Source organism: Bufo gargarizans, chromosome 4 (assembly GCF_014858855.1).
Source record: "Bufo gargarizans isolate SCDJY-AF-19 chromosome 4, ASM1485885v1, whole genome shotgun sequence".
In the NCBI taxonomy this organism is placed as follows: domain Eukaryota; kingdom Metazoa; phylum Chordata; class Amphibia; order Anura; family Bufonidae; genus Bufo; species Bufo gargarizans.
The window spans coordinates 315,855,308-315,881,246 of record NC_058083.1 but is presented as its reverse complement, the minus strand read 5'-3'; the positions used below and the strand labels follow the sequence as shown (position 1 = coordinate 315,881,246).

At 44.0% G+C, this 25,939-nt stretch overlaps 1 protein-coding gene across 1 annotated transcript in view; it reads left to right on the top strand.

The window, feature by feature from the left end:
• MED23 (mediator complex subunit 23) overlaps positions 1–25,939 on the top strand; it is a 100,844-nt gene that overhangs the window by 69,495 nt on the left and 5,410 nt on the right. The window contains 10 exon segments of the mRNA XM_044288675.1: positions 2,249–2,429; positions 2,594–2,764; positions 3,510–3,726; positions 4,624–4,860; positions 10,665–10,690; positions 10,692–10,831; positions 12,252–12,324; positions 21,766–21,980; positions 22,510–22,630; positions 25,288–25,419. Coding sequence (XP_044144610.1) covers positions 2,249–2,429; positions 2,594–2,764; positions 3,510–3,726; positions 4,624–4,860; positions 10,665–10,690; positions 10,692–10,831; positions 12,252–12,324; positions 21,766–21,980; positions 22,510–22,630; positions 25,288–25,419 — 1,513 coding nt within the window.

The following is a 25,939-nucleotide window of genomic DNA, read 5'->3' as shown; positions in this document are numbered from 1 at the left end:
GGTAATAAACTGTGTGGCGTAGCGGTTGGTTTCAGCCACAACTAGGTCATAGAGATCCGCGGTGAAGAACAGCTCAAAAAACTGAAGGGCCGTTCCTAAATGAGCCGTCTCCACGCGAACTCCAGACTGGGCGGTGAAAGGGGGCAATACGGGTGCGGCGGAATCAGGGGATTGCCAATTAGGATTTGCCAGCACCTCTGGGAGACTAAGGGTTCTACGGGCCTGTGAACGCGGTGGCTGCGACGGGGGAGTTATTGCACGTGCCACCGTACCAGCTGGAACTGCCCTTCTGGTGCTCGCCACTTCACCAGGGACTACGGCAGTGCTGGTAGAAGGTCCAGGCTGTGCTGCGCTGCTGGTGTATGCCGCACCATAAACAAGATCAGCGCTAGCACCACTCTGCTGCAAATGAGGATCATCATGCAGGGTAGGCAGAACTCTTACATGGGATCGGGTACGTCTGGCCGTAGCAGGGACCTCTACCTCGTCATCCTCACTAGCCGTTAGAGTGCCACTGCTGTCTACAGGTTCATATTCTGAACCACTGGATTCAGCGGATAAGGCGTCCCCATCGCTTTCATCCATCACGGTCAGAATCCTGTAGGCCTCTTCAGCGGAATACCCCTTGTTTGACATTTTGGGTTCACTAAATTTAGGGGGTATTCCTCTGAGACTACCCAGGAAAAAGAGCAAACCTGCTTAGTAAAAAGGAGTGCTTGCGAAGTAAAGCTGCGATCGCTAATAAAGATCCAAAAAGCTCAAAAGTGATCTTTTATAGCGGCGCAGCGATTTTACGTTTTTTGCAGTGATCAGAAAAAAAAAATTCTGTCACTGCGGTGGGGCGGACTGAACGCAAGTGTGCGCACAAAATCAGGCCTGATCGGGCGAACACTGCGTTTTTTGTAGAACCTAAGGTGACCCTAATGTACTTATATAGATCTGATTGCGATCAGTATTGATCACTTACAGATACTATATAGTACTAGTGCTGATTAGCGACAGCGATGACGCTAATCAGCGACTAATCGGTGACTGCGGTGCGGTGCGGAGGGCGCTAACTACCTAACAAGTAGCTAACTACCTGGCGGTGATAAGGGACCCTAACAGGGGGGTGATCAATGACAGGGGGGTGGATAAGGGGGTGATCAGGGTGTCTAATATGGGTGATCAGGAGCTAAATAAGGGGTTAAATAAATGACAGGGTAATATCTAATGTGTAGTGTGGTGTTTGGTGCTACTTACTGAGCTGCCTGTATCCTCTGGTGGTCGATCCAAGCAAAAGGGACCACCAGAGGACCAGGCAGGAGTTATATCAGACGCTATTTTCAAAATAGCGTCTGACATAACCATTTCATTGGCCGATTCAAAAATCCACAGCCTGCCAGCCAATGATCGCGGCCGGCAGGCTGCAGATGAACTTGTGAACTGCGGAATCCTGTGAACGCACGCTCCTGTGAGCGCGCGTTCACAGGAAATCTCGGCTCACGCGAGATGACGCCAATCGGCGTTAGTGTGACCTGGCAGCGCCGCAGCATTGACGCCTTTCGGCGTTAGTGTGACGGCAGAAGGTTAATGGCTGTCTGTGCCATTCCGCAAATTGCGGAATGCACACGGACGCCATCCGTGTTTTGCGGATCCGCAATTTGCAGACTGCAAAACACACAACGGTCGTGTGCATGTAGCCTAATTCAGCGCTTCAGAATGGATTAGCTGCAGTGCCGTTTTTGCACTGTGGCCCTCACCGTTTTTCCCTGCATAGTGGTGCTTTTGGCCACCCTGCTGTGCAGAGAACTGAATTGGGCACATTCACATCAGCATTGTAGCTGCTCCATTCTCAGCATTGGGGAAGGTCCCAGAGTTTGGTCCTCCACTAATTATAAAGTGATGGCATGTGCTAGTCCTCACTCACACCATTTGCCATTTGAGATTGGAATAGCCCTTTTTGTGTATTTTTTTTCCCCACTTATACAAATTTTTGGTAATGAAAATGTTCTAATATGACAACAACTCCTGTGCATATGCCATGTTAGGACACATACATGTCATAGAGGGGGTGCATGGAATATATGGCCAAACATGGCAAGGAGTTACATTTGAAGACATTTATACCAAATTAGTCTGGTATCTTGAAATGCATGTGAAGAACACAAGAAAAACAGATACGGAAATACTTACAGGCTAGTTTCATGCAGGGTGATTGCCAGTGTAATTCTTCTCCTTCAGTGTTATTTTTTTTTTTTGTTCCCAGGGTTCTGGAGAGAATCGGTGCCAGAGCACTTGTTGCCCATGTCCGCACATTTGCAGATTTTCTTGTTTATGAATTCTCCACCTCCGCTGGGGGTCAACAGCTCAATAAGTGTATTGAGATGCTCAATGACATGGTGTGGAAATACAACATTGTCACGCTGGACAGGCTGATTCTATGCTTGGTAATTTTTTATTATTATTAACTTGCTGTATTGCCTATTGGTTAAAATACATACAAATATTGAGGTTTTGGATACAAGGGAATTGGCTTGGGTAAACCAAAATAGTTTAAGACCTTGTTGTACATCATGGAAATCAAAGATGTATTTTTTCATCATTGTTACAGGCCATGCGCAGCCATGAAGGAAATGAAGCTCAAGTCTGCTACTTTATAATTCAGTTGCTTCTTCTGAAGCCTAATGACTTCAGAAACCGAGTGAGCGACTTTGTTAAGGAGAATTCCCCAGAGCACTGGCTGCAGAACGATTGGCATACCAAACATATGAACTACCATAAGGTAAGGTAATTCAGAAAATGAAAACCACATGAAACTAGGCTGGACTTCTGTTTCTGGAAACTCATTTGATTATAATGGCCTTGACCAATCCTTTCGGAAGTCACTACAGGCTGCTTTCCTTGCCTTGCTATCCCTCGCTTGTGACATGGATTTTTCATCTTAACCTCTTTATATGTAAGGGACATTGCAGGAGATATATAGATTTCTTCCAGTTAGTAGGCTATCTTTTGTCCAAGATGCATTGGTGCGTTTAGGGTATATTCTCACGTGGCAGATATGTTGTAGAAATTTCTGCAACTGAAAACCCGTTTTGTTAATCCGGTTGAGGTTATTTTGGTGAGTCACATGGATTTCCTAATGGAACAGTCGCAGAACTCTGCATTAAATCTGCCGCCTGTGAGTGTACTTTGGGGTTTCCTGCTAGAAATAGCTTGCCTTTTTCAGAGTCAGTTCACAACATTTCATAGTCAGTTCGCTCATAACAGATCGTATTGATTCCATCCATAAGTGACTAAAAAAAGCTCCCTGTTATGCCTAATAAAGTAACATATACAGCCTTCCTCTTTTCCGTGGGGTCTGCGGCCATTTGTATCAGTGGATGGATAGGTTGTTCCAGTTTCTATCCATATGAGTCAGGAACTGAGTTTATCAGAGTGATGCGTGTAGATAAGTTCCTATGCATGTCTTTTAATTACAGATTGGTTTTGTTCCTAATGTTTGGTGATGAATAATGCTTCTTTTTCAGAAATACCCAGAAAAGCTTTATTTTGAAGGCTTAGCAGAACAAGTCAATCCACCTGTGCAGATCCAACCTCAGTACCTTCCTATCTACTTTGGAAATGTGTGCCTTCGTTTCTTGCCAGTATTCGACATTGTTATCCACAGGTTTCTAGAGCTGCTTCCGGTTTCAAAGTCCCTGGAAACCTTGCTTGATCATCTTGGAGGCCTGTACAAATTCCATGGTGAGTCTACTATTAGCATTTTATTGGTTTCACATTGCCTTGTTTTTCTTTTGGTGTCTAAAAAGGGTGGTTTGAATAGGAATTTCTTTACTGTATAAAAAAAGTTCTCAAAAATTGTGACAATCTTAAAGACTACTATAAAGTTTAAAATATGTGATATGCAGAGTTTTTAATTTTTTTTTTGTCTTAGGCCCCATTCACACAGTCTTTTGCAAGCAGATTTTTGTGCAGACTGCTTGGTGCTATAAAGCGGTCTGGTGGCCACACAGGGTTCGCCTCCCATTGTTTTGGATGGGAAGCCATGCTGTCGTTCATGCGACCATGGTTTATTGCCACAACCAGGAGCCAAGAACTGACATGTTCATACTTGGTTCAGTGGAAACAGCTGCAATTTAACTTGAAACCATTGAATTAACCCCATTGAATTGGGATGAACCGTGAGCGGATCCGCCACATTCAAATTGAAAAATTGTGACCGAAACCAAAAGGGTTTCTGCTGCTGAATTCTAGATAAAGTAAAGCCTCATGCACACCACTGTATCCGTTTTGCAGTCCTTAAACCACGGATCCACAAAATATGGACGCCTTCCGTCAGCATTTTTCTGTATTCCAGGAAATGGCTATTGTTGTCCGCATTACGGACAAGAATAGGACATGTTCTGTAATTTGTGGAATGGACGTACAGATGTAGAGAGCACACGGATGAAATTCATATGCTGAGGAGTTTTTGGGCGGACCCATGGAAATAAATAGGTCCATATGCATTCCGCAGAAAATACGGATCAGGCCATGCAAACTACGGCTGTGTGCATGAAGCCTAAGATGCAGTAAAATGTATGTTTTTTGTTTTCTGTGGCATGGATTGTTTGACCTTCACTAATTCTCGTTGTGCTTTAGATCGACCAGTCACCTACTTGTACAACACCCTCCACTACTACGAAAATCACCTGCGTGATCGCACTAATCTTAAACGCAAACTTGTCCACTCCATCATTGGTTCTCTAAAGGATAACCGACCCCAAGGTTGGTGCCTGAGTGAAACGTACCTCAAGTGTGGTATGAATGCGCGGGAGGACAACCCTTGGATCCCTGATGACACTTATTACTGCAAGTTGATTGGCCGATTGGTTGACAATATCCTTTTGGATTAGAGTCCAGTGTGATGTCCTTGAGTCCAGCGTATATTTAATTCAGAGCTATAGCCACTCCCCTGCCCACCTGCTGCTGATTCATATGGAAAAAAACTGTCATTCAGCAGCAGGTGGGCGGGGAGAGTCAGGAGCTCATGAATATCATTATCAGCTGGAGCTTTTCAATACAAGATGTTGGCAGATTGACTGGGTCAATTAAAGAAAGTGACCCAGCATTTTTCTAAGAGAATCAGTCACTTATGTATGTTGCCCTTAGGCCTCTTTCACACTTGCGTTGTCCGGATCCGGCGTGTACTCCACTTGCCGGAATTACACGCCGGATCCGGAAAAACGCAAGTGTACTGAAAGCATTTGAAGACGGATCCGTCTTCCAAATGCTTTCAGTGTTACTATGGCACCCAGGACGCTATTAAAGTCCTGGTTGCCATAGTAGTAGCGGGGAGTGGTATACTTACAGTCCGCGCGGCTCCCGTGGCGCTCCAGAGTGACGTCAGAGCGCCCCATGCGCATGGATGACGTGCCATGCGATCACGTGATCCATGCGCTTGGGGCGCCCTGACGTCACTCTGGAGCGCCCCGGGAACCGCACGGACGGTAAGTAGTAAGTATGCTGCTCCCCCGCTACACTTTACCATGGCTGCCAGGACTTTAGCGTCCCGGCAGCCATGGTAACCACTCTAAAAAAGCTAAACGTCAGATCTGGCAATGCGCCGAAACGACGTTTAGCTTAAGGCCGGATCCGGATCAATGCCTTTCAATGGGCATTCATTCCGGATCCGGCCTTGCGGCAAGTCTTCAGGATTTTTGGCCGGAGCAAAAAGCGCAGCATGCTGCGGTATTTTCTCCGGCCAAAAAACGTTCTGTTCCGGAACTGAATACATCCTGATGCATCCTGATGCATCCTGAACGGATTTCACTCCATTCAGAATGCATGGGGATAATCCTGATCAGGATTCTTCCGGCATAGAGCCCCGACGACGGAACTCTATGCCGGAAGACAAGAACGCAGGTGTGAAAGAGCCCTTAGTTAGGACACCATAAAACTGGTGACGGGTTCCCTTTAACTCCAAATTTTACACGTTCACTTATTTTACTTGTTTTACTCCCCAACGTTTCCAGCTTGGGCATTCACTTCAAGTTTATTTCTGTTCTTGAGTTATTTGCATTTCTTAGGTTCTTCCCTTATGCTTTATGTTCATATAAGCTGCTGAGTATGTAAGCAGCTGTTTGTGGGCAGCATATCATACTTTCTAAACACTCTGCTGCCCAGAAAGAATGGATCTGTAAGAGGATGAGCTATGGCAGTAGCGATATCTCGTTCCCATTCAGTGGAGGGGATCACTGCATTGAAATACAGCTTTCGCCTCCACTGGCAAGCAGGCAGTAGTCTGGAAGGAAGAATTCCTTCCCGAAAACAGTCACTTGCTCCATCAGGCCATGGAAACCAGCCTTAAAGGGGTTGTGCCACTTCAGCAATTGTCATTTTTCTCGTTAATGTCATTGGGGGACACAGCACCATGAGTATATGCCCAGCTACCACTAGGAGGCTACACTAGATATGAAAAAGGTTGGCTCAGCCCAGGTGGGGTATACCCTCTGCACAGACTCTAGGCTAATCAGTTTTAGTCTAGTGTCTGTAGGAGGCAGACACGACCTGCTCTTCTGCAGGTCTTGCTGCTACTTTTTTTTTCTTTTATTATAATTTTTTTTTCTCTTTACTTTACAGGTGCAGGTTTTATCCTGCAGCAGGGAGTCTTCATCATAGAGGTCCACTTTAGTAGCACCTCCTGCGGGCGCGTACCTCGGTATTTCGCCGGTCACCCATTTCCCCAGTACTGCATCCGCAGTGGAGTACCTGTAATCCCACTGTAGTGCGAGTTTACCGAAGGGGTGATCCTGCAGCACCCGAAGACGCCAGATGGTGAGTATGCTCCCTACCCTAGATAGGGACTCCTTCCCTCCCATCCATCCATACTCCATCAGGGCCCTGGCTATCCTTCCCTTCCTCTGCCTCCTTATTACTCTAGTCCCCGGCTTGTGCCTGGACTAGGCCGCGCCAGTTCCCACCTTTTTCCTGGCACCCAGGATCTCTGTGTCCTCCTTCCTAGTGGGTGCTCTCCCCATCTTCACAGTGCCCCCCGCCCGCATGTAGCATCATTGGTGGAATGTATTATCTTGGGCCCCTGTTCGGTGGTTCATGTTGTGGCAGGTCCCCTTGCACTCCATCCCTCCACCTGGGTTGCTTCTGCTCCTGCGGTGCCTGGCTGTCCTGCATGCAGTGACTGGATCCTGGTCTCAGTTAGGTTACCCTAAACTCTGTTCAGGGGTCACCTTCTCCACACGTGGGTCTAGCACGGAGGGAAACGCCTCACGTTTCTCCTGCCTCATCGGGGGACTCCTCTGCACCGATTCTGACTTGGAACAGAGCATCAGGCTTCCACCATACAGAATCTCTCTGGGTGGTCAATGACAAATGTCCACTGAGGAACCTCTCCTCTGCAGGGTTGGTATCCCCTTTAGTGACTTTTCAGATGGCACTCCCCTGGTTGTACAGGTAATTATCCTCACAGGTAATTCAGCTTGCTGCCTCTCCAGTGGGTAGTGCTTTACCCGCCATCGTGTTTAGCACGCCGGCACACCTATGTGGTCTCCCAGGTACATACGCCTTCCTCTTCACAGGGGGATACTCGTACCACTGCCAACTGCTGTATCCGGCAGACCTTCCTGGAGTAATTCAGCTGGAGTTATTCCACTATTACCAGGGGCTATTTTCAACACACCCTCCTAGTCGGAGAGTGTTCCAGGCCACCATATTACTTCTCCAGATGCTGTAGCCAATACACCATCCTGGTGCTAGTGTGCACCACGCAACCATATTACTCCCTGATCAAGCGGAGTACCTGTACCATCTTCAGATGCTATAGCCATTTCACCTGTCTGGTTCTAATGTGCCCCATGCACCAGATTACTCCTTTCTCAGGTGGAGTACCTGTTCCATCTCCAGAGGCTGTAGCCATTATACCTGTCTGGTTCTAGTTTGCACTATGCAGCTGTATTTCTCTCTTATCAGGCGAAGTACACGTGCTATCTTCAGATGCTGTAGCCATTACTCCTGTCTGGTTCTAGTGTGCATCACGCAGTCATACTACTCCTTTATCAAGTGGAGTATTTATACCATTTCCAGATGCTGTAGCCGTATCTCCACTCTCATTATAGTGTGCACCATGCAGCCAGATTGCTCCCATTCTCAGGCGGAGTATTTGTCGTATCTCCAAGTGCTGTGCCCTATTGGTACAATCTGTGGCCCATACTGCTCCTGCATTACCCTTTCCTGGCTCTGTGTGCTAGGCAATCATGTAGCCCCACTTGGGATGGTTGGTTAACCATGGCTGATGGTTTTTTCCCTATGTTTGCTACTTTTATTTTTTATTTGATAATCTGGCTATTATTGTCCTCATGTGGTCCAGTTCTGTAAACTCTACTTGAGCCTCTGACTGGGTAATCCTGCTTGGAGTCCCTGCCCCAATGATTCTTAGACCATCTAGCTGGCTGGTTCCCTCTGGGGAAGCTACTCATGGCATCTCTGACCACACATGCTGTGTATGACAGCTGCTTGCTGGTTTGGTTCTTTTCCCTCCTAGGTCCCCATAGGCTTGTTTCCCTCTTGATATTCTAACCTCTCTTCCTTTCTCCCCAGGTTCAGGTCCTGGTACCTGGGAGTTTATTGCTCCGGTTTGCAATTTTCATTTATATTGGCACTTCTGGGATGGAGCTTTCCCTCGATTTGAGAGCTGTTTCTCCTTAGGCTGTTTGGAGTCCTCTCTCTTCTACTCCAATATCTCTCAGACGAGTGTGTCTCCACTTGTATTACCAGGGCCTGTGACTGGTTCCTTTTTTCCTGAGACTTCATGTGGCCAGGGATTTCTCTGGTCTTACATTTCACAGTGATATTTTGTTCCAGTTTTTCTGAGACTCGATTCTCGTCTCCTTTGTATGGGAAGCATGTCTTTATGTTTCCTTCTTTTGGCCATTACCAAGGACCCCCTTCTCACCCAGGGGTTGGCTGCTTTATCTGGCAGGATGGGGTTTCCACCTTCTCATCGGGTGTTTCTCTTTTCTCACCTGCCTGCAGTGGAAGGAGTCTTGCACCCTTCCCATGGTGAGTCTTTGCTATTCTTTCCCTCAATCGTTCAGCCTCCAGTGCCTCTTTGTTTCCTCTCTACCCTGGCCTTCACATGGTGTTTGCCACAGACAGGCCATGTTTTGGGTCTGAGACAATTTAGAGTTTTTTCCTTGCCGGGTCCTCTTACTTGATCGGGTTCCTTTGCTTCCAGGCCTTTTGGAATCGCGTTCTTTTTGCAGAGGGGTGGTCCACAGGTTTTTCCTTGGTTCAGGACTGCTCTTGTCCTTTTCCCAGACATTTTTCTCTCCTGCCAGGTTCCCTCATGGTCACCTGGGACCATCCAAATTTTTCTTGTTTCGTCTGTCCTCTTATAGATCCTCCTCCTGGAGCATCCTTCTATATGCAGAGCACTAGGTCATTGCCAACAGATGCTTTCCGGTTGTGCTGCTCTCCTGTTTCTTCATGGGGAGCCCTGGTTCTTCCAGATCCTTCTTCTGGCTCTCTAGTGCGCACATGTTCAACTCTCAGTTCTTGCACAGGACATCTTGCCCTGCTATCTATCCTCTAGCTTCTTTATTTTTTTAGATTTATCTTCCCACCCTCGGGGACTGCTTTGGGACGTCCCATGGTGCTGTATCCCCCAATGACATTAACCAGAAAATAGTTTTTTCTGTACTTACAGTAAAATCCCTTTCTCGTTCAATTCATTGGGGGACACAGATCCCACCCTTTGTTTTCATTTATCTTTGTCACCGGGCTACTGTTCTTTCCTTCTCTGATCATGTTGGTTCTTTGCTTTTGTTTCTCTCTCCTAGTGCTAATTGGTACAAGAGAAAAAAAGAAAGAAAAAAGTAGCCTGCAAGACTTGCAGGAGAAGAGCAAGTCGTGTCTGCCTCCTACAGATGCTAGACTAAAACTGATAAGCCTAGCGTCTGTGGAGAGGGTATAGCCCACCTGGGCGGAGCCAACCTTTTTCATATCTAGTGTTGCCTCCTAGTGGTAGCTGGGCGTATACCCATGGTGCTGTGCCCCCCAATGAATTGAACGAGAAAGGGATTTTACGGTAAGTACAAAAATCCATTTATTATGTAGAGAAAGTTAATACAAGGCACTTACTAATGTGTTGTTATTGTACATATTGTTTCCTTTACTTTCATTCATTTTCATCGGCAATCAAGCAGTGGGTGGCCATGCTTGCGAACTATAAAAAAAAATAAAGCACCAGCCAATAAGCTCCCACTGTCCCGGTGACCAGAGAGGCCAACATTTTTTCCTACTGTGTGCAAGCACAAGTACCACTGATGCTTTGCAGGGGTGGTCATAACCATGGAATCAAGCAGTGTATAATTTCATGGAAAAATTAATCCAGCCAGCAAAGGAGACAATATGGAAAATCACAATACATTAGTAAGTGCCTTGTATTAACTTTCCCTACATAACAAAATGCCACTTACTGAAGTGACACAACCTCCTTAATGCCTAACTTGTGTTCTATTAACATGGAAAAGATTCTTTCGTTGTTGGTGGATTTACTGTTTAAATGCTGGAAAAGTACTGTTACAGGGTATATATATTCCAACTGAACCAAACTGGAATTTTATTCTTTAGGAAATGCTTTTTTTTTTTGCTGTACACATTACTTTTCCTTAATTGCCCTCTTTCACCGATGGCTGGGAAATCTCCTGGACCAGTTTCCAAACTGTGACTGGAGATTCAATGAGTTCCCCAACCCAGCTGCCCATGCACTTCATGTGACTTGTGTCGAGCTGATGGCTTTGGCTGTTCCAGGGAAGGATGTTGGCAACGCTCTTCTTAATGTGGTGTTGAAGAGGTATTTCTAAACATGAATTACTCTTCTTTTGCATTAATCTCTTTGCGTGACATTCTTTTAGGAACACAGGGTTATCTTTGAAAAAGTAACATCACATGTATTAGGGTTTGTTACCATTACATTGTGGTGTACGTTCACCATATATGCTCGATATGTCCACAGCCTATGGACCTCACTAATGAACATGTATACAGAGGCAACTGTCAGTCACTGAGTAGCCCGCCTACTGGACGTCTAAGCTCAGAATGACCAGGGGTTTAAATGAATAAAGTACAAGTGATATTGTTGTTTTTCCCCCCCCACATAACTAGGTCAGTCTGCGCAACTCCTCTTGCTCTATAACATACTGATTGACAGATCAGACTGCTTGATCAACATGTTCTCTTTGACTTGGGAGATCTGCAGAGATTACGATCTCCTGGATCAGGGATGACTATTTCTGATTGGTGGGGGTGTGCTGCCTGCAGAGGTGTATTTGCTGCATCCACCATGTTGGGAGAGGGGAAAGAGCCCCTGTTTTTCGCAGGATGGTAGTGGAGTCTTTGAGAAGGAACTACAATGAGCTACATGCATAGGTATAGTCCTGAGAAAAATGGGAACTCTGCTCCAGAAGAACCCCTGTGGTATTTGGCGATTTATAGAGGCAGGAAAGGTATTGGAATATGGATTAGCCAGAAGTATATGAGCTAGTCTCTTCATCAGGTCAGCTATGTGGGGTAGTCAGGGGTATGGAAACACATTTTTCCACCAGAGAACTTATGTCTGAAGGAAGGTAATGAGGGGTGTACCAGTTTGGCAGTCACCACACAATGCCGCAGGTTAACACTTCCTATGACGCTTCCTGTGTCTGGGCTTTTAAGGTGTTATCCCCTTGAGCCTCTCGCCTATTGTGGAGAGGTGGTTCCAGGATTGTCAGTATCTTTCCTGAGGGATATTTAAAGGGAACCTGTCATCGGGATTTTGTGTACAGAGCTGAGGACACGGGTTGCTAGATGGCCGCTAGAACATCCACAATACCCAGTCCCCATAGCTCTGTGTGCTTTTATTGTGTAAATAAACCGGTTTGATACATATGCAAATTAACCTGAGATGAGTCCGTGTATGTGAGATGAGTCAGAGACAGGACTCATCTCAGGTTAATTTGCATATGTATCAAACCGGTTTATTTACACAATAAAAGCACACAGAGCTATGGGGACTGGGTATTGTGGATGTGCTAGCGGCCATCTAGCAACCCATGTCCTCAGCTTTATACACAAAATCCCGGTGACAGGTTCCCTTTAAGTCCTGTCTACACTGCCCTATTCTTGTCCAGTCATAGGATAATGCCTCCCTAAAAGTCCACAATTTGGTAAATCTTACAGGTTATTAATTATTTTATGCTCCATGGATCATGTTATGTATTATTCCCTCTTTACAGTCAGCCACTTGTACCAAGAGAAAATATCACAGCTTGGATGAATGCGATTGGACTCATTATTACAGCTTTACCAGTGAGTAAAACATGTTTCCCTTCTCTAGATTGCTTTGATATTTCAGTTTCTCACATCTATGTTTATTTATGTGGCCATTTGTTTAAATGAAGCAATTATATCTCAGATGTTTTCTGCTTCTACAGTGTTTTCTGGGAATAGCTAGTTATTTACTGTGCATGGTAATTGCATTGGCCTTCTGATCAGATTGCATGCCAGCATCTCCTCCTGCTTAATATGTAGAAGAGAAGAGCAATCTGTTTTTAAACCTTTTACAGAATATCTTTTAAATTAAGCATGATCTTGAAGGTGTGTGTGTATTGTAAGAAGGTGCAAGGAATCATCGTGGATGATAGGTACATGTCACCGAGGTTCCTGGCCTCGGAGTAAGAGCTGGTTTTTATGTGTCAGCAGCAGTTGCTGTTTGACAACTTGGTACCTTAGCATGGCTGTAATAGCTGATTCGGGACGGCTCTTACTGGGAGTAGTCAAAGTGCTGGGTGGGTGACTACTCCCCACGTTCACGGCTGGGTTTTGCCAGGCATAAAACCAGCCAGCACTGCCAGGTGGAGAGGATTACCTCCGTCTGACAGTAGAGCTCAGGAGGTCGGTGTGCTGGGATCTGAGGCCTGTGCTGGGCTTGAGAGCGGAGACCTATGTGTCGGGGAACAGGCAGTCTAAAGCCTGTATTTGAACTTTCTGAGGCAGAGCTGCCACCAAGGTGACTTTTTTGTTATATTAATTTGCCATTGGGTGTGAGGTAACGCCAACACTGCAAAACTGACGTTTTGTTTTTGGCATCATGTGTGAATAAACACTGAAGTTTGAATTAGGAACTTGTATTTTGCCTCTGTACTGCGCCCGCTTATCCTAACTACCAGAGCAAATCACCAATATATACAGTACAGACCAAAAGTTTGGACACACCTTCTCATTCAAAGAGTTTTCTTTATTTTCATGACTATGAAAATTGTAGATTCACACTGAAGGCATCAAAACTATGAATTAACACATGTGGAATTATATACATAACAAAAAAGTGTGAAACAAATGAATATATGTCATATTCTAGGTTCTTCAAAGTAGCCACCTTTTGCTTTGATTACTGCTCTTGGCATTCTCTTGATGAGCTTCAAGAGGTAGTCACCTGAAATGGTCTTCCAACAGTCTTGAAGGATTTCCCAGAGATGCTTAGCACTTGTTGGCCCTTTTGCCTTCACTCTGCGGTCCAGCTCACCCCAAACCATCTTGATTGGGTTCAGGTCCAGTGACTGTGGAGGTAAGGTCATCTGGCGCAGCACGCGATCACTCTCCTTCATGGTCAAATAGCCCTTACACAGCCTGGAGGTGTGTTTGGGGTCATTGTCCTGTTGAAAAATAAATGATGGTCCAATTAAACGCAAACCCAATGGAATAGCATGCCGCTGCCAGTTGCTGTGGTAACCATGCTGGTTCAGTATGCGTTCAATTTTGAATAAATCCCCAACAGTGTCTCCAGCAAAGCACCATCACACCTCCTCCTCCATGCTTCACGGTGGGAACCAGGCATGTAGAGTCCATCCGTTCACCTTTTCTGCGTCGCACAAAGACACGGTGGTTGGAACCAAAGATCTCAAATTTGGACTCATCAGACCAAAGCACAGATTTCCACTGGTCTAATGTCCATTCCTTGTGTTCTTTAGCCCAAACAAGTCTCTTCTGCTTGTTGCCTGTCCTTAGCAGTGGTTTCCTAGCAGATATTCTACCATGAAGACCTGATTCACACAGTCTCCTCTTAGTTGTTCTAGAGATGTGTCTGCTGCTAGAACTCCGTGTGGCATTGACCTGGTCTCTAATCTGAGCTTCTGTTAACCTGCGATTTCTGAGGCTGGTGACTTGGATGAACTTATCCTCCGCAGCAGAGGTGACTCTTGGTCTTTCTTTCCTGGGGCGGTCCGCATGTGAGCCAGTTTCTTTGTAGCGCTTGATGGTTTTTGTGACTGCACTTGGGTACACTTTCAAAGTTTTCCCAATTTTTCGGACTGACTGACCCTTCATTTCCTAAAGTAATTATGGTCACTCGTTTTTTCTTTACTTGGCTGCTTTTTTCTTGCCATAATACAAATTCTAACAGTCTATTCAGTAGGACTATCAGCTGTGTATCCACCTGACTTCTCCACAACGCAACTGATGGTCCCAACCCCATTTATAAGGCAAGAAATCCCACTTATTAAACCTGACAGGGCACACCTGTGAAGTGAAAACCATTTCAGGTGACTACCTCTTGAAGCTCATCAAGAGAATGCCAAGAGTGTGCAAAGCAGTAATCAAAGCAAAAGGTGGCTACTTTGAAGAACCTAGAATATTACATATTTTCAGTTGTTTCACACTTTTTTGTTATGTATATAATTCCACATGTGTTAATTCATAGTTTTGATGCCTTCAGTGTGAATCTACAATTTTCATAGTCATGAAAATAAAGAAAACTCTTTAAATGAGAAGGTGTCCAAACTTTTGGTCTGTACTGTATATCTATTTATTTTTTGCTAATTTAAAGGGGTTATACCATGATTGATGTAAAAAATAAAAATATAGTACATGACAGTCTCTTTCTAACAAAGCTAGAACCAGCCCTGTATCTCACATGGATCCAGAAATGTCCACATGCACTGCTCCAATTGCTCTGCTAGATTTATGTCAAGCTTTCTGCTGCAGCTCGGATACGGAAGGGGGGTGTGGGGGGGGGGGGGAATGTCCTTTCTGCTGCAACTCTCTCCCTATCACAACTCGGGAGGCGTATGAAGGATGGTGCTGAGAAATGAGAAAAAGAACAAATAGCAGGTGGCGCTATACAATTATATTTTATTGAATAATTCAGTGGCTATACAAAAAATTTATATTACATGCAACCCTACAACATTTAGGGTGCATTCACATGTCCGCAAGTGTTTTGGCCGTTACTACGATAGAAATGCCTATTCTTGTCCCTGGCTGTGGAAAAGTATAGGACATGCTCTATCTTTTTTGCGGGGCCACGGAACGGAAGTGCGGGTGTGGACAGCATACGGTGTGCTGTCCACATCTTTTTCAGCCCCATTGAAATAAATGGGTCCGCATTCGTTCCGCAAAATTGAATGTTGATTAGTAACTATGCACGTTTTCATGCTCTTACTTTCTAATATGCATTGTATAAATTCAGGCCTATAGCAGTAAACTTTGGGCAATGCGGCTTCCTGCTCCTGTCATAGCGAACATGTGATCACTGGGAGCCGGGAATCTGCATGAGATGCTGAGTCTTATCAGACCTAGACCAGCTCTGCAGTGAGTCTTGTTACAACCTCGGTGTGCTGTCCCCCCCCTGTGACTAGGGCTAATATGTCAATAAGAAGAAAAAAAAAGTAATGTTGAAGAGGACCTTTCACCACTCCTGACATTCCTGTTTTAATAGCTTCATGCATTCCCAATGTAATAACAATTCTGGAACATCTAGTCCTATGTCTCTGTTATTCTATTCCTTTATTATTTTTACTAGAAGTTATGGATGAATGGCTATTAGCCTTCAGTAAGGGTACAGATGGGTGATAAACAAGATGGGAGTGTGTACCTGCACAGTCTGAAAATGGCAGCACTGATTGGATAGAGTGAGTCTGTGCAGGTACACCCCCCCCCCCCCCCAAATTGTTACCTCCCCTCTGTACCCTTACTGAAGGCTAATAGCAATTCATCCATAACTTCTAGTAGAGATAATAAAGGAATGGCATAACATAGAGACATAAGAATAGACGTTCCAGCATTGTTAGTACGTAGGGAATGTGTGTAGCTATTAAAATAAGCAGGTCAGGAGTGGTGAAAGGTCCTCTTTAAATGTCCCACAGAGGTCTTGTATGACCTTTTATAAGAGGCACAAACTCCAAAATATAAAAATATGAAACGGTTTCGGTCATCAGAAATAACGTTATGTAGCTGACTGACATTAGCGATGTGCTAATGTCAGCAGTACATACCAGTGTGTTTTATAACTCCCTGCCTGCCGCCGTTCTCTTAAAATAAAGACTTTTGAAATATGCTAATGAGCCTCTAGGTGCTGAAGCAACGCCCTAGTACAGTGATGGCTAACCTCCAGCACTCCAGCTGTTGTGAAACTACAACTCCCAGCATGCTCCATTTATTTCTACAGAGTTCTGAGAGCAGCCAAGCAAGGGGGGCATCTTGGGAGTTGTAGTTTTACCACAGCTGGAGTGCCAAGGTTAGCCATCACTGTACTAGGGCGTTGCTTCAGCACCTAGAGGCTCGGTCTACTCACCCTTTGGCACTCCCCAGGCCCCGTTGATTGACTGTCGAGTTCTCCTCATCGTCACGTAAATCCTGCGCCGTCCCGTTTAGTATTCGTCATAGGCGCAGTGAGTGAAGGACGTGCTCCTGCTGCCGGCTTCCTGCCTTCGGCGCAGGCGCAGTGAGGAAGCCTGCAGCTGTGTCTTTCCTAAGTTTCTGATCACTCCGCCTCCCCTCTCCTTAGACTTGTATTGACATGTGTAATCTGATCCTTCAGTGGGCTGCTGTTTCGAGGACTGTTTCAACAGAAATACAGCTGATAAAATAGAAATTTCTAGTTCTCCTGTTGATAAGATGTAATGCAAAGTTTTGGTCGCTTGTACTGTTGATTTATTCAAAGTTGTGTGAAAAGTTAGTAACCATTAAAAGAAAGCTATAGTATTTCACGCTAGCATCTTTACTACTACTTCTTTCACCAGCAACAAAAAATATTGAATGTATGATTCAATTATTTTGGTTACTGAAGCTGGAAGCATTGAGTATTTTACAAGGAACTACTATAAGCCTCAAGGCCTCATTACCATACTTGACCCAGAGCAATATGAAGCACTAAAACACTAGACCTACATACAACAAGGAATAGTTTATAGGGCGATGAGGATCAATATTGTCCCCAATTCACATCAGGAGAATGCTGCGTTTATTAAAGGTTGGCAGCAGTTACTGACAGAGAACTCTCTATGCATGTTACAATATCTTTTAGATTATGAAAGAGGAGCCCTGACCAGAATTACCATTCAGTTAGAGAAAGAAATTGCACAAATTCAGAGTTTCAGACAGCAGTCAAATTTTGCCCAATGGGAATCACGTCTACAAAAGAATATTGAGTTATTTTAATCAGAAATTAAAGACAGAAAATACATTGGAAACCGAAGGGACTTTGACAAGGAAATCAATACTGGGCCACCTGAAAAGAGGAGGTGGAAGTTATCCCAGGGCGTCACAGACTGATATCTCAGAATCAGACTGGTCTGGTTCTGAAGATCAAGTGTCCAGAAATCAATCTAATAGACAAACGGGCACAAAATGTAAAAACAAAGGTTGTGTACCATAGACACAAAGAAAAGCGCCCGCCCCACAACCCTCAACAACACCATCAGTTGGGGCTCAGACATGGGACACCACCATGTTTATTCCTACTGCCCCAAAACCGAGTGGGCCAATGCCACATACACCGCAACAACTAAATATGGCACAATACACATCTTTGTCTGGTTCTTCATCCTCCTATTTACAGTCTTCAAAAAATCTTGGTCCCACTGCATCAGTGACCACCACACCCTCAGTGAATTCTTTTTTAGCCCAGGGCGTGCAACTGAGGGACAGGGACGAATGGGCGTACAATGCCAAAACTTAGGAGATACTCTCCAGATCATTAATCAAAGTTAGAAGACAGGCACACTAAATTATTAAGCAAAGGGCTGTCCTTTACCCCCACACAAAGCTTTGAGTGTTTCACGTGGGTTAAAGACATTAACCTCTTTGCTCGCAAACTTGCATTACATAAAACTTACAAACAACAAGAAAGAGACTTTCACCATCTACAAAAACAAGAAAAAGCTACTCTGGCTATCCTGAAATCACTTGACACCTCTGATGTCACAGCCATTGACACGATAGAGCCTCCCCTCTCTTCCTTAAAACCAAGATCCAAATTCACTACACCTTTTTCCCAATTTGGGAACATCGATACGTTTGTTCAATTGGTGACTAAGAAGCTCAAGCAGATTAAAAAGTGCACCTCACTCAGCACTTACAATTTGGATCTGGAAGAGAGACAGGCTCTACAGGAACTAGCTAATAACCGGGAGCTAGTTATAAAACCCTCTGATAAGGGTGGTAACATTGTTCTTATGGATAAGTCACTGTACCAAGAGATGGTGGAAGAATTACTGTGTAAGACCGATACATACAAAAAAACTGAAGAGTAATCCCACAGAACAATTCCTCAAGGAACTAAAAATAATACTTCCCTAAAGCCAGAAATGACCATCTTCTCTTTAAAGACGAATACAAGTTTCTCTATAACTCACATCCGACGATCACTACTCTATATGCGATCCCCAAGGTACACAAACAAAGACTACCGATTCCGGAAAGACCAATAGTCTCCGATAATGGAAGTCTCACAGAAAACGTCAGCCAATATGTGGATGAATTAATCTCACAATTTGTCGCTAGCCTGCCATCCTATATTAAGGACACTAAGGATGCGGTCACCAGACTCCAGATAACACAAAACTAGTTAGCCTTGATAGCTTTGTACACAAGCATCAGAAGTGATCTGGGCATTCAAGCCACTTCTTCATTCCCTTTCACTAAGGGGATACAATTCCATGCACATAATAAATGTATTCTGTCTTTGCTACCGTTTATTTGCTCACCCACAATTATTTTCTGTTTGATCATTTTTATTTACAGTTAATTGGCACTGCAATGGGAAGTAAATGTACACCAAATTATGCAAATTAGTTTTTAGGGTGGTGGGAGAACTCTATTGTTTTCACAGATGAATTTCACACCTTCACTAGACACATTTTATTTTGGGGCAGGTACATCGACGATGTACTCCTACTTTGGGACGGCACCACAGATTTATTTCAGGATTGTGTTAGATCACTAAATCACAATAACATAGGGATGAAGTTTACCTCTGAAAAAGCCAGACGTTCACATTTTTGGACCTACGGCTGTCTGTGGACTCTGGTGGCCATATCCTCACAGAGGCTTTTTTCAAACTGACTGCTATAAATCTGCTGCATTGGCAGAGCTACCACCTCCAATCCCTAAAAAAAAGGCATTCCAATACATTAGAGCTGGGAGAAACTGTACTGAGGACTCTAGCTTTATTCGAGAGTGTGATAATCTTTATCACAGATTTAGATCAAGGGGTTACCCTAAAAATGTCCTACATAGGGCTTTTGCACGTGCCAAAAACACCACACGATCTGACTTATTGTACACTGTCCCTAAGGTTCCCACCTCCAAAATCATCAGATGCATTGGCACATATGATGCCCAGAATCATCAAATATACCAGATCCTAAACAAATAATGGCATGTATTCCAGCCAGATTCCGACCTGAGATCACTGCACGACCCAGTATCACACATCGGAGGGGGGGGGGATCTTAAGGACATGCTAGTCCATAGCCTCTACTAATCGGAACCAAAGAAAACAACCTGGCTAAAATTTAGAATGACACCCATGAAGAATTACCCCAGAAAACTGATATGTATTGCAATATACCCTATACAGTGGCTTTTATGAACAGTATCATACTATCGGTCTTGTCCTATAAATCCAAGTCTATAAAGATCATCATTGGGTAGTGTACAATGCCATACTTACCTCTCAGTCCATGCGCAACCCGTCGTCATGTAGAGTATGCGCAGTAGAGGACTTGATATATGGCCACTTGTTTTTTTTCCCCTTTTTACTTTATTTCATCACTCTTTGTCATTTTATTTTCTTATATATTTTTTCCTTGATTATTTTGAGTATATTCTATATTTGACTCCCTTTGTGGAGTGATAGCCATGAAGAATTAACCCGAGATAATTGATATGCACTGTGATATACCCTATACAACGGCTGTTACAGACACCACAATACTATCTGTTTTGTCCTGTGAATTAAAGTCTGCAAGGATCATCATAGGGTAGTGTACTATCCCTTACTTACCTCAAAGTCTGTGCGCATCCAGATGCCGCGCAGAGCATGCGCAGTAGAGTACTTGGCTCCCGGATATTTCTAAGTCTGTGTGCAGCATATTTGTGCGAGGCACCTGACTCGGGCACGACCTCCGCTGCTCTGTGATTCGCCACGCGGCGATGTGGGGGAGAATACGAGCACGGTCAGTTGGCAAGGGTATTGGTGGTTACATCCCGATTCAGCTTCTCCTAGGTAACGTTGGGGTGTCCCCATTGGTTTACCCATCTATCCATCATTACCAGTATGTCTTTTATACCTTATCGGCAGCGAGCGCCTTCAATTCTGCCCGTTACCCCCGAGGAAGCCAGGTTGCTGGTAAAACATGTCGGGGTCAGACTTAGGTTTTAAAATCTGTTTACCTGCTGCAGCTATAGTAGACAGTTTACAAAAAAGCAAGTGGAGATAATATGCCAAAATATAAATTTATTATCAAATATAAAAATGGGGAAAAGACAGGATGGTAGACAGTATACAGAGAAGCAAAGGGCAGTATACACAACTGCATTTACATGTATATCCACGCAATTATGAGCATAGATGGCCTACAGGTAAAGGTGGTTATAGTGACGGACAACCAAATCTGCGTAACAAATGGTACTCTGTATACTGTCTACCATCCTGTCTTTTCCCCATTTTTATATTTGATAATAAATTAATATTTTGGTATATTATCTCCACTTGCTTTTTTGTTAATAGATCAGATGCCATACAGGTGGAATGTTTTGCTGTCTAGTTTGGACAGAGAGGTTTTTGTAGGTTAAATAGTAGACAGCTAGCCAGATTGCAATTATAGCTAGCACTAGTGAGTCAATTCTCCTGCCGTTAACTCATGGTTCCGTCAGATAGACTAACGTTAGTGAGCAATTTTCAGTGTGTGTCCTATTAGACAGTTAGTTAGCTCATAGTACAGTTAGTATCGACGAGTGTATCCTGAGGTGATAGCTCATCCTCTAGGTAGCTCACCTGTATGTTAGACCGAACCAGTGAGTAAAGCTCCAGTTCTCCATATGTGTGTCAGTGTAGTACCTGACCAAGAGGGCAGTATTGTGACTACTGCTGTGTGTAGGAGAGAGTGCACATCTCCACCACAAACGAGCAGCATACGTTCATCAGATGCTGTTCGCAGTCAACAGGACGTTTTAAACACTTTTCTTGGCTCACAGATTTTTTTTTAAATGTACCAATAAAAGCTATATTTTAGTGCTTCATATTGATCTGGGTCAAGTATGGTAATGATCCCTTGAGGCTTATAGTAGTTCCTTGTGTAAGTATACCTCTACCCAGATTGGGTCTGTTTTGGTATTATCACGATATTGAGTATTTTACTTCATTTTTTTTTTTAGAGGTTTATGGCTTTTCTATGTACCGTATAAACTGCCTTTGACACATACCTTTTGTCTTTTTCTCATCTGTTCTCTTATTTTGTTGTATTTCAGGAGCCTTATTGGATAGTTCTCCACGACAGAATTATTAGTGTACTCAGCAGTCCAAGTCTGACATCGGAGACTGACTGGGTCGATTACCCATTTCAGCTTTTTGACTTTACAGCGTGTCACAAGGCTTACTCAGAGATGAACTGCAGTTACACACTGGCTCTGGCACATGCTGTGTGGCATCATTCAAGCATTGGGCAGCTATCTCTCATTCCCAAGTATGAGCTCAAGCTTTTCTTTTGAAGAGCGTTGTATTACTAAATCTGCCAGTTGACATTTAATAGTTGCGAGCCGGACAGCTATGTCTCCTGACTTCCTCTCGGCTCGGCCGAATGTGTACTGTATGGAGAGAGCAGAGCTCATCTCCTGGGAGAACAAAAGGACGAGGTGGATATATTCATTTTGCCCGATCCTTGTCTCCCCTGACATTATCTGTCAAGAGCTCCCCACACACATTAATGTGTCAGCGGGTTCAGCTGGCAAAATCTAATGTGTATTGCCAGCTATCCGGGAATTAATATTGATGACCTATCCTCTGTGTAGGAGTCTGTTATTCTTTGACTCAAATCTATGAACGGATCAGCAAAACCCTACGGACTTCATTGTAATTCTGTAACTGCTTCATAGTTTCATGGAAAACACAATGCGGATGTAAACAGAGCCTAACAATGCTCATTACGGAATGTTAATATATTTATCTAATCGTATCAATAATGCATATACTTTTTTTTTTTTTTTTTTTTGTAGGTTCCTCTCTGAAGGTCTCATACCAATAGTGAAAACAGAGTACCAATTACTGTATGTTTACCACTTGGTAGGACCATTTCTGCAGCGCTTTCAACAAGAAAGGACTAGGTGCATGATAGAGGTAAAGGACTAGTGTACATGGTTCAGCTCCATATCGCAGAAGGATTCATTTCCTTGAAATTCAAATATTTGTGAAATGGTTTGGCCAGAAAAGAATTGTGGCATATCAAAAAAGTCAGTTTGTTGGATACCTGGCATCCCATTCCCCACTGATGCCAAAAATGAGTCGGCCTTATGCCGTTTTAAGTATAGTGATAGATGCACGTGGTTTGTGGGTTGCCCCTGCAACGTGCAAAATAATGTTTCCCATGGGTAATTGCTCACAACGCTACAAATGGCAGTCATTTTATCAGCCTACACAAAGTAAGTGTTAAAGGGGTTGTGCAGGGGTTTTATATTAATGACCTATTCTTAGGATAGTATTCCAATCAAAGTTGACGGAAGCATATCTATTAGAAGTTCTTTATTCATAATGGATCTATAGAAAAATTTACAAAAAAAGCCAAAGAAAGTGCAACGTTTCGACATAGTGTTTTTCAAGCATAATGTGGTGTGAACATTAGAAGTTTATAAAGTGTATATAGCACCTCCTCCAATATTCCTATACCAATAAAGCTTGCAGATTCATCACTATAACACCCACTTATTAAAAATCACCAATACAACGCATTCACTAGTTGATTGTCATCACTACTGACCAACCTCAAGTGGTGCATAAAGTGTTACCTCATGGAGGACGGTGGCAAATGGATCCATCACATCATGCGCGTAGGTCCGGCGTATCTTCCAAGAGACTGCGCATGTCAGTTCACAGTTCCTTCCTCCTGCGTCACATTCATCCTTAGTGAGTGACGTATCAACGTCACATGACTTACTCCCAGTCATGTGGCCAGACAGCTCACGTCCGCCTGACCTTACCAAACACGCCCAGCACCGGGAGCGTCTCTATTGCAATGGAGACCAACCCAGCTTCATGACGCAACAGTAGAACATACCACCACTGGTAGGTCGATCCACCGTGCGATCTGGTATCTCGGTCATCACAGGACAGTTACTGACTTCCTCTGGGGTATATAGTCATAAGCAAACCATTATTAAATGAATCAGAGGTTACCCACTTTGTCGCTCAAAGATCACCATCTGACACAACATTCCCGTGCACGATGGAAATCCAATGCAGTCTGTCCTCCACCTATCGATAAAAAATTAAAAACTGTGTATTAAAAACTACTGGTGAGGTAACACTTTATGCACCACTTGAGGTTGGTCACTAGTGATGACACCTAGTGAAAGTGTTGTATTGGTGATTTTTAATAAGTGGGTGTTATAGTGATGAATCTGCACGCTTTATTGGTATAGGAATATTGGGGGAGGTGCTATATACGCTTTATAAACTTCTAATGTTCACTCCACATTATGCTTCAAAAAGGCTACTATGTAGTCGAAACGTTGCACTTTCTTTGTTTTGTTTTTTATACATTTTTCTATGGGCCCATTATGCATAAAGAACTTCTAATGGATATGCTGCTGTCAACTTTGATTGGAATACTGATCTAATGACCACTGTGGATCTGGAGTCACAGATTCATTCCTGTGAAAGTCTACATGGTACGTTGGTGCTGCTCTCAGCTAGTGGTTTTTTTATTCTCGGGATAGGTCATCAATATCTGATCAGCGGGGGTCTAACACCAGGCATCCCAACCAATCAGCTGTTTGAAGAGGTTGCAGTGCTCCATGCGAGCACCACTTCCTGTTCTCTACACTGGCCGGTATCTCAAAAGCGAGTGTGATTAGAATTCACTCGATTAGAGCAAGTACTTGTAATTACACTACCCACCGCTATAGGGAAGCTGACGCATAGTGTAATGAAGAGGAAGCAGCACTCGCATGGAGTGCCGCCTCCTCTTCAAACAGCTGATCAGCAGGGGTGCAGGTTGTCGGACCCCTGACAATCAGATATTGATGACCTACCCTGAGTAAAGCTTTGCTTTGGAGTCTTTCCAACCTGTCTCCTCTTTAAAGGGAACCTGTTACCATGTTCTGACATACCGTATAAACCCAAATGTACCTTAATGCTTGTTTACCCTGATAGCTCCCAGCGATCGATGTCCTATTTTATTGGCCTATAATACTTTCCCGCCTTTTATGCTAATTAGAGTAGTATAGAAGAGTCATATCTTGCATGCTTGACCAGAGGAGAGTCATATTTTCTCAGAGTCAAGCACTTCAGCTCCGCCTAAGAAACGCCCCTATAGATTAAATCTCGCGCATGCGCAGTATTCATTGCAGGCAGAACTACGTTGTGATTGTATCGCAACGCTACAACGTGATGTACGTAGTGCCGTCCGAAATGCGCACTCCTTATTTACTTCCGCACGTAGTGGCGTGAGGGAGAGGGGATATACACTAAGCTAGCTGATTGGCCTTTCATAAAAAGGGCAAGTGCGCAGGGGGAAGGAAATAGGCTATGGTGGTGTGAGGGGAAGGACTTATTTATGCTAATGAGCTTAACAGCGGGAAAGCATTATATGGCGATAAAATAGGACAGGTTAGTCCTGAGAAGATAAAGGATCGATCGCTTGGAACTATCAGGGTAAATAAGCATTAAGATACATTTGGTTTGACATGTCAGAACATGGTGACAGATTCCCTTTAAGCCATGCTACATTTTGCTTTGTTTTCCAACTATCATAACAATGTTATTTTCCTTTTCATTAGATTGGTGTGGCATTCTATGAAATGCTATTGAATGTGGATCAAAGCAGTATACACCTGAATTTCATGGACCCCATATGTGACTTCCTTTATCACATGAAATACATGTTCACTGGAGACAGCATAAAAGACCAGGTAAGTCCCTTAAGGATTTGTGAGTGTCTCAAAAGATGACTGGAGTAAGGGGATGGGTTGTGATTAGAGATGAGCGAATTGAAGTTGACGAAGTGGAATTCGATCCGAATTTCAGGATATATTCGATTCGCACCGAATCAGAATTTTCTCACTCTTAGTAGTAACAAATCGCATTTTTTCCTAAAATGGCTGCTGCACGTGTTAGGACATGAACCAAAGAACTCTGGGAACGAGGGATCACCCAAAATGCCATGCATGCAGCCAATCAGCAGCCAGCCAGCCCTCTGATGTCACAGCCCTATAATTAGCCTCAGCCATTTTCCAGTGTACTTTGTGCAGGGAGAGACATCAGCAAGCGCTAGGGACAGTGCTAGGAAAGACTTGAAAACTTTTATTTTGCTGAATAGAAGTTCAGGGAAAGATCATTAGAAGTGTAGGATAAGGATAGGGAGAAATTATTCCACACTATAAAAGGAGAACCGGGTCCGATAGGGGAGTGTACAGCCTGGGTAATAGGCGC